Source organism: Vombatus ursinus, unplaced genomic scaffold (genome assembly GCF_900497805.2).
Source record: "Vombatus ursinus unplaced genomic scaffold, bare-nosed wombat genome assembly UNPS02015255.1, whole genome shotgun sequence".
Lineage (NCBI taxonomy): Eukaryota > Metazoa > Chordata > Mammalia > Diprotodontia > Vombatidae > Vombatus > Vombatus ursinus.
In genome coordinates, this window is record NW_020955033.1 from 1331983 (window position 1) to 1342333 (window position 10351).

Genomic DNA, 10351 nt, shown 5'->3' on the forward strand with positions numbered 1-10351 from the left:
TACACACACACATACATATATGTATATATATGTGTGTATGTATATATATGTGTATGTATATATATGTGTATGTATATATATGTGTATGTATATATATGTGTATGTATATATATGTGTATGTATATATATGTGTATGTATATATATGTGTATGTATATATATGTGTATGTATATATATGTGTATGTATATATATGTGTGTATATATATATATATACACACACATACATATATGTATATATATGTGTGTATGTATATATATGTGTATGTATATATATGTGTGTGTGTATGTGTGTGTGTGCATGTATATACACATACATATATATACACATACATACATACATACATACATACATACATATATATATATATATATATATATATATATATACACACACACATAAAACTAAGATCATGGCAACTGGTTCTATCACTTCCTAACAAACAGAGAGAGAAGAAATGGAAGCAGTGTCAGATTTTATATTCTTGGGCTCAAAAATCATTGAAGATGGTGACTATAGTCATGAAACTAAAGATACTTGCTCCTTGGAAGGAAAGCTGTGGCATACTAAAAAGCAGAGACATCACCTTGCCAACAAAGGTATGTATATCAAATCTATGGTATTTCCACTAGTAATATATGGTTGTGAGAACTGGACTATAAGGAAAGCTGAGTGCCACAGACTAGATGCTTTCAAATTATCATGCTGGAGAAAACTTTTTTTTTTTACTAATATTAACCATTATTACTATTGCTTTTTTTCTTTTTCCACTTAATAGTATTTTATTTTTTCCAATTACATGTAAAGAGAGTTCTCAACATTTACTTTTATAAGATTTTAAGTTCCAATTTTTTTCTCCCTCCCTCTCTCCCTTCTCTCCCCCTTTTCAAGATGGCAAACAATCTGATGTAAGTTACCCATACAATCATATTAAACATATTTCACATTAGTCATGTTGTGAAAGAAGAATAAGAACAAAAGGGAAAAACCATGAGAAAGAAAAAACAAAAAAAATTAATATAGTATGCCTTGATCTACATTCAGACTCCGTAGTTCTTTCTCTAGATGTGGATAGCATTTTCCATCATGAGTCTTTTGGGATTGTCTTGTATCATTGTATTGCAGAAAAGAGATAAGTCTATCATAGTTAATCATAGCACAATGTTGCTGCTGCCGTGTACAATTTTTGGAGAAAACTTTTGAGAGTCTTTTGGACATTAAGGAGATCAAATCAGCCAATAGTTAAAGAAATTATTCACACTATTCAACAGAAGGACAAATACTGAAGCTGAAGCTTAAATACCTTGGCCATATAACAAGAAGACAGAACTCACTGGAAAAGACCCTGATATTGGCAAAGATTGAAGGCAAAAGGAGAAGGAGACAGCAGAGGACAAGATGGATAGATAGTATCATGGAAGCAACAAACATGAGCTTGACAGTCTGTGAGAGATAGTGGAGGATAGAAGAGCCTGGCTTGCTCTTGTCCATGGGGTCGTGAAAAGTCAGCCATGACTGAACAACAACAACAATGGCTAGGAATAAATACAAATTCCTCCACTTGGCGTTCAAAACTGTTTACAACCTGGTTCAAATCTAACTTTTCAGGCTTATTATACATTATGCCCCTTTATGCACTTTGTAGTCCAGTCAAACTGGTCTTCCTCCTAATCTTCACTCATGACAATCCATCTCTCATCTCTGAATCTCTGTGCAGGCTTTCTCTCAGGCCTGGAATATATTCTTTGATCACTTCCACTTTTTAGAATCTGAACTTCCTTCAAAGTTCAATTCAAACACTATCTCCTACATTAATCAACTGAATGATCAATAAACATTTATTAAGTACCTACTGTGTGCCAGGCATTTTACTAGGCACTAGAGATGCAAAACCAAAAATGAAACAGTCCCTCCCCTCAAAGAGTTAACATTCTATAGGTGGAGAAATCAGTCAGGAAACGAGCATTGTTAAGCACTGAGTGTGTTCCAGGCACTATGCCAATGTTGGAGAGACAAATAAAAGCAGAATCACCATTCTTGTTAGCAAGGAGCTCACATTCTAATAGGGGAGACAACATGTTAATAACTAGGTACGTAAAAATGTATATACAAAATATATGTTAAAACACCAAGTAATTTTTTGAGACTAAAAGGTGAGGGCATCAGGAAAGGCCTCATTGTAGACAAAGCTCCCCAGTTGCTAGTGCCCTTCCTTCACTCTGGAAATTACATTGTATTTATTTTGCATATATTTCTTATGACAGGCAGTCTTGCTTAGTACATAGAGAGCCAGCCTCAGAGCAAGGAAGACTGGGTTCAAATTCAGCCTCTGTACAAATTTTGGCTATATGACCCCTAAACCTTACTCTGTCAGTGTCCTGGGCAATAATCTACCACCTCAAGTTGCAAAAGAGTTGTTGATCTATATTGGGAGAAGAGATTTTCCACTGGGAGTTTTCTACACCAACGAAATCATACATCTGGACCAAAAAACCCCCAGACCCCAAACAAATCAAAATCATGAATATATACTTATGTGGAGTCTATCCATATTGTTTCCCCTAACAGAATATGAGCTCCTTGAGGTTAAGGATCATTTCAATTTTGTCTTGGTATCTCCAGCAACTAGTACAATGCCTGGCAAATAGTAGGCATCTAAAAATTTCTTATTGATTGATTCTTTCACTCTTCACAACTCAATTTATAATATCAGAGTGAGAAAGTAGAAAACCACATAGCAGGTTTGTGAGTAAGGATCATTATTACAATATGACCTATGCAACACTAGCAAAAAGTATAAATGCTGTTAGATTCTGTATGAGATCATTGCATTAAAAAAAACAACAAAAACTTCTCCTTCTTAATTCTAACAAATTTTATTGCTAATCAACTCAAGATCCTGAAATTCAATTCAACTTAATCACTTTTTAAATATTTATATATAAAGTGCTATGCTAATGGACTGAAGATACACCAGCAAAAGTAAAACAAATTTTCTATTAAATGGTTCTATTATTAGGTAATATTATTTATAGACAAACACAAGTGAATTTATTTTCTATAAAAGTATTCACCCACCTCCATCAGTAATATTGTAACACCCTGGGCCAAAAATTATGCCTATAGTTAGAAAACTCACACTTCTTAGGAGTTACTGTAACTAAAAAAGATAAAAGAAAAAGAAAATCCCATTCTTGGTTCTCTAGTATTCAATACTAAACAAATCATTTTCACCATTTAGCAATCTTTGAAAATATCTAGAGTCTAAAAATTATCCTTTCTTTTATGTATGGTGACATTAGGGAAACTATTTAAGGATATTGCCTGCAGCCATAAGATCTATTTATCTTGTACTTAATCTTTAAGTATACTTAATTATTTTTTCCCTTTTTAATTATTTCCAGAGACCAGAAATAATGAATATGTGCTGATTTTGTTGATGAAAGCCCTTTAGATTGAGGAAAAAGCAAAGCAGACAAGCTCCATAATCATCATAGGAATAATGTTTTACTCAGAATAGAAGAAATTCCCATTTTAGGACTCCTACCACAGCTCAATAAAAAAGGAGAGTGTGGATTCTTGAGTTTGTTTGTATGTTCATAATTTCTCCAGACCTACCCTTCTACCTGGAATAATGATTGTAGTAATGTTCTTACCTTGACATAGTGAGGCACTTTTGTGTCCTCTTCATGTTCATCCTCGATGTTTTCCTTAGTTTGGTAATTATTTGCATTTTGTCTCTCGACCCTAAATTGGAGCAGAATTTGCCTCCACATAGATGGTGTGGGGAATTATTTCTGGCGCCACACTTGATTGTCTTGGGAAAACTTGGATAGTCTTTATATTAAAGAAACAAAATGAATCCTGTGGTTTGGGTTCAGTGATCCCAGTAAAGAATCAACTCTGTTTCTCCATCTTTGAAAAGTGCTGGTAAGTCTTGACAGTAACTCAACAGAGAGTTTACAGTAGGCAAGGCAGAAAAGATTATCTGTACTTTGTGAACCAGTACCTTATCCACAAAGTATGCTATTCCGGCTTAGAGGCTTAGAGTTGACACCTATTATTTGTTGTGTCTTTGTAACTGACAACTGCATTCTAAAAGCAAAAGCGCGTGCCAGATTAAACTCCATAATGAGAAACCTTACAAGTGATACAAGTCATCTTTGCAAGATTTGTACCAGTCTACTATTTTAAAGTTAATAATTTTCTCTGGTAGCTTCTTGAAGAAAGAATTAGACATGGTCGGGGAGGGGAGTGTCTGGGATGTGACACAATGTTGTTTTAGTGATGTGTGCAAAATGGCCAAGTTTAGCTTAAGTCAATAACATTTGTCAATCACCTACTGCCCAATCGACACAACAGATGGTCTATTGTTAATCCTTCTAGGCTTCTTGAAAAGACCATTTCAGTAACAGCTATGTTTGCAGATAGAGATTTATAATAAACTTAAAGCTGAAACTTAAGCTCAACTATTAATAGGCTGCTATACTTAGATTATCAAAGTGTTACTGGAGGTTACTTTCTTGGGAGGAAAGGGATGAGGAAGGCAAGCATTTATATAACCCCATGTGATAAATGCTTTATAAAGATTATCTCATTTGATTCAGGTATGAGATCACTATTCAATGAGTGAGTATGTTAAAATTCCAATGCCACAATTTAGTGAAAATGCTTCAAAAGCTATAAAGTGTGATGAAATATAAGATATTAATCATAATAGTCAGACAGAGAAATTTGAAAAATATTTCTTGTAAGCAAAGTTGTATCTATTCTCAAAGACCCTTTATGATGGTATCAAACTCAAATAGAAATAAGGAGCCACTAAATCATACATAAGGATAACTGTGAGCTGCGTATTGACTTAGAAAGCCACACATGTTTATATGTTTCTTTTTTAAAAATACTGTGTCAACACATTAAAATCAGATAGGAATTACATTTTAATCTGGTTTGGGCTGCATTTGGGAATGTTGTGGGCTGCATGCCACTCTTGGACCACAGATGTTTGTGACATCTCTGCTCTACAATGTTTGAAAGGGGACGGTAGAATTATGCAATGGAAAAAGATTGAAGAATTGGGAGTCAGAGAACATAGGTTCAGATGTTGCCTCTGCTACTTTATATCTGGATGACCTTAGGCAAATTGCTTAGCCCTTCTGTAAAATGAGAGAATTGGGGCCATATCCCCTCCAAAATCCTTTCCTGCTGTATACCTATGATCCTTTTCTAGGAAAGCAATACATCTAACTAGAAATCATACTAGACCTATAGTCAGGAGAACCGCATTCAAATTCTGTTTCAGTTACTGACTGTGCGAACATGAAACCGATTTTAACCTTAGAGACTCAGTACTCTCATCTGAATATAACACCAACTTAAACAGACTTGTTTTTTTCCTTAGTGTTCCTTTGGGTCTTCCCATTGTAAAGGCAGAAGAAATATAGGGTTCTGGGAGTGAATTGTCCAAAATTGTTAATATAAAAATTTCCTAGAAGGCTTGTGTTGAATTGGGCATTTAAAATTAAGATAGTAGAATGCTTTATTATAGGTACAATAGGAGACCAAGAGAATCACACTAGAGAAAAGCAACATTGACAGGAGTTTGCAATAGATGAGGTGGGGATTACTCTGCTTGTTGAATGGGAAGGAAATCTTTCCTGCCTTCCAGTTTCTGCTCTGTCTCCCTACGTGCCCAGTACTTAACAGTCAGGACTGCCAGAGCCCTGCCAAAAGAAGGCAGAAACATTATAATAGGGTGAAGAACAGAGCTTCTTAGGGGTACATCTAGATCATTGCAACTCTGGGAGAAGGCCAGTGTAGCTTCTGATCTTGAATAGTTTGGGGAGTAGAAGTGGCTATTCCTCTCTGTTCTCTCATTGACTTTGACTTTGAAAGTGGAATGCAGGGAGGTACTCTCTTAAATCATCACTCTGTTAACCTGGGGAATACCCAGTTGAAGACAAGAAAGAGTGAAGTCAGAGTTTTACAGGTTTTTACTGGAGTGACAGAGTGGCAATGAGTTTTAATACTATTATACTTTCAATTCTGATTTTCTTCAGTAAATGTATTCTAATCCACAAAGCCAGTGTGTTTTCCTTTGGGTCATATAAAGTTAGGAGGGGGATAAGGATATTAATAGAAAATGTAGGTACAGTCACCTTGGATAAATTTATGAAATATTGTACACTAATGAATATTACATTGTAAACTTTAGATTGAACCCAAAGGAACTCAGGCAGGCAGCGAGTTTGTCAGTGCTTCCTAGAGCATGCACAGTGATCCAGGCAAGCACTCTACAATCACACATACATAAGAGGACTGAGGCTGGTAGCTCGAACTTGGAGTGCCATCTTGTGACTCAGGCTGATATTGGACGCTGATAACTATGAAAGACTATGAGTCTGGGAAGCAGATGGGTACAGATGCTCAGTCACCCATCTCTCCTCCTGTGCCCCATCGATAGAGAGGAAAACTACCAGTACCACACACTCCCTTATATGTAAAATGAAAATAATACTTATACTATTGTTATAAGGAAAGCATATTAATTAATATTATCCATCATTTTGCATGGGGGCATGAAATTTACATTTGTGGTTTACTTGGATCAACAGCATGAAGTTGTGGAATGATCAATAGTCTGGGCATAAGGAAATGTGGATTCCAGTTTTACCTCATTACTTATTTGAAGGATCTGGGGTTTCATTGGTGTGAATATTCCCTCCACCACTACAGTAGGTTATATATTAGTAGTCATCATGAGCTGCTGTGGCGGAAAAAAAATTCATCATCTGGTGGTGAGCCTCTCCAAATTTAGCAAGGATGATCCTCAGATAATAGTCTATTGCTGGGCCCACACCAGCTTTATCCCCTTAAAATGAAAAAGGAATAGGAATTGAAATTTGGCCCTTATTTATTCTTCTGAGAATCAAAGAACTTGAAGAATTGTTATGGAAAGAGTGTTGTGAAATTCCAATGAGATAGTAGATTTAAACCCTTTGTAAACCTTAAAGTGATATGTAAATGCTAGTTATTATTAATTATTATTGTTATTGGTTAGCCTATAGTTACCAGGTCTCCAGTATAGTGATGACTTAATTCCCTGAGTCTTACATTGTTGCACTTCTACTGAGCTCAAGCAATGTTTACAGAGCAATATGGGGGTGTGTTAGAAAATGTTTAACAACTTGGCTCTCTTCCCCCGAATATGTATGCAATGCATTTTTAAGTTTAATCTGCATTAGTAACACTAGTAACAATCAACAAAAATATAACCCAGACCTGATTTGTAGTGATTACTAATTTTTGAGGTGTAAGTGCTCACTGAAAATGTAATGATCACTTGGTTACAGACCTTAAAGATGTTTGATTCCAGCATATCTTACATATGGGTAAACAAATGTCCAGTGATGATTAAATTACCTGACTTGCCATGTTTATGCAGTACAATGAATTTGTTTAATCTTTTGGAATAATAGGGTCTTGGATTTAATTAATCTTACTGGGTATATTTCTAGCAGTTTCGAGATCTCTGGATCTGAGAGAATCAACATAGACAACAATAAACATGATAAAATGATAACCTAAAACAGAGGTTGGCCTACTGCCCCTTTACAAAATTACTCAGTGACCCCCTGGAAATCTACTTTCATTAACCCTTTTAACAGTTTTTTTTAAAAAAAAAGTTGTTTCAGTAGAGACCACCATTTTCAGAAAGAAATAGTCTGTCCATGCAATTGGAAATGGGTGTTACCTAGTGCTACCTTAGACTAATTTCAAAATCTTCAGATGAAAGTAAACCCAATATCACACCTTGGAGGCTGTAACTTTGAGAAGACAAGAAGTGAAAAGGGCCAGGGGTTAATTGTTCAGAACTTTTAATATAAAAGAAGTTGCTGGGTCATTTATACTGTTTCCAAAGATATCTTTCTTCCAATAATTCACTTTAGTGGTATGAGTAAAATTGCTTTATTCTGGCTTGTACATTAAAGTCACAAAAGTGATGCACATAGAAGAAAATAGTTATATGACTAGACACACTGGAAAAATATGGGTTTATTGGGATGGCCTGTGTGGCCTTCCCCCCCCCATTAGTCAGCACCTTATTTTGATTGCTGTGACCTGTGTCATGCTCCTAAGTGCTAAAGAACTATGAATTTATACCTTTAAAAGTGACGCTAAGTGATGGATCAAGCCAGGCTGATAATAATTGTTGCTGTTATTGTTATGATGATTATTGTAATATGGTTATTATTATGATTATGTCAATTATATGATTATTATGGTTATAATTATTGTTGTTATTGTGGCTTATTGCCTACTGAAACTTCAAATGTATCTCTTATTTTGAGAGATTCATTTCTAAAGTATTGATTATGGTTTACAACTATAATCCATTTTGCTTTCATGTTAAGAATTAATAGTTTTTTCAAAGCATAACCTCCTATAGCCTCATAAATTTGCTTGTCAAAAGTTCAGCCCTTTTTATTTTCTTCCCTTCTAATTTCTGCAGAAGGCATTGCCCTCTCATATACTGGTAGCTTCTGTCTAGGACTAGGTCATTCTAAGGATACAGGATATTTGTTAGTATCCAAGTTGAGAAGACTGTCCATCCTGAAATAAACATCAACTCCCAATGTCACTGATTATATATAGTTTAGGGTTTTGTACATATATACATATATATGTATATGTATATGTATACACACACACATATACACACATATATACATACTATATATGTGTATATGTGTGTGTATATATACATATGTGTGTATATATGTATGTATATATACATATGTGTGTATATATGTATATATATGTATATATGTGTGTGTGTGTGTATATATACATACATATATATATGGTTCAGAGTAAATATGAAAAATTTTACCCCAGCCTAAGATGCTCATGTTGAAGACTGATCTGGGACTTGAGTAAATGTCAAGTCTGAGTATTATCAAAGACTAATCATGAATTCAGAAAAGATGACTCAGAAGCTCAATGGGAAGTATTCAGGACAATCAGCAATGCTAAATCTTCAAGAAGACCTGAAGAGTGGGGAGCCTTTACTTTACTGATAAGGACTTTTGTCAGAAGTAGTGCTTTTTCTCCACTACTGACTCCCTGGACTTTTCCACCTTCCCTCCAATAGTTTCTCATCCTGAAGATGCCTCCAACTTTGCTGCCCCTCTTTTAATAAATGAGTTGATACCTATCACCATAATTTTATGAAAAGCCTATGCTCGCTTCTCCTTGACTCTCCAGATACGTGAAGAATCTTCCATTGCTTTGTAGCTTCCTTGTATGTGTTGTCTTCCCTCATTAGAATGAAATCTCCTTGAGAATAGGCACTGTACTTTTTCTCCTCTTGTATTTATATCCCCAGTGTTTAGATAGGTTCCTCTACATAGTAAGTGATTAATAAATGCTCCATGTATTTTTGTTGTTTTTGTTCAGTCATGTCCAACTCTTTGGTACCCTGTGGACCATACTGTCCATGGGTTTTTCTTGGGAAAGATACTGAAGTGGTTTGCCATTTCCTTTTCCAGTGAATTAAGGCAAACAGAGGTTAAATGACTTGCCCAGGGTCACATAGCTAGTAAGTATCTGAGGCCAGATTCAAACCAGGTCTTCCTGACTGCAGGCTGGGCATTCTATACACTGTGCCATTTAATTGCCCTTATTCTGGAAGGCAACATAGAATTAGGGATTGAGTCTGTTCACTAGTGATGAAACTAAATAAATGACCCTCTCACGTTTGTAATTTATTTATTCATTTATGCAAGTATGCATGTACAAATATTTGTTAAAGACCTATGAGGCACACAGTATTATGTTTGGCACTATGGGAAGTCAAAGAAGTATAAGGTCTCTGACCTCAATGAATTTACAATCTAGTTGGCAAGATAATCAATATTCATTGTCTGTCTATAAAAACCCAAGTGATGATACAAGGCAATGCTACAAAGGATGTCATGAGGTATCGTGTGCAAAGTGAGTTATACAGTGAGAAGAAGGTTTCATGGAAGATGTTACAATTCACTGAAGTAGTTTTGAGGCTTAAAGACTTAAAAAAGTCAGATGGATTGGTAACTCTTTAAAGCACTAGACTGATTATAAAACATTTTATTTTTTTAAAACTTTTTTTAATTAGATCTGAATTTCATTGGCATAGGGAACTGCAACTCTTTGTACCAAGATAGATTCCCATGTGCTCTGCAACTTACATCCTTACAGTGATGTCTTGGGCACTGAAAGGTTTAGTTGACTTATCCGGGGGCACATGGCTCTCAGAGGCAGAGTTAGAATGTCTGTAGTCCTGACTTTGATCCGGCTCTTGGATACACTAT

General features: G+C 35.3%; 1 protein-coding gene across 1 annotated transcript in view; it reads right to left on the bottom strand.

Annotated features, from left to right (window-relative positions):
• The window catches only part of LOC114031904 (regulator of G-protein signaling 20-like), a 126395-nt gene extending 122620 nt beyond the window's left edge, over positions 1-3775 (bottom strand). Inside the window, exon 1 of the mRNA XM_027847102.1 lies at positions 3656-3775. Within this exon, the coding sequence (XP_027702903.1) occupies positions 3656-3775 (120 nt within the window). The remainder of the gene's footprint in view (positions 1-3655) is intronic.
• Positions 3776-10351: the final 6576 nt, after the last annotated feature.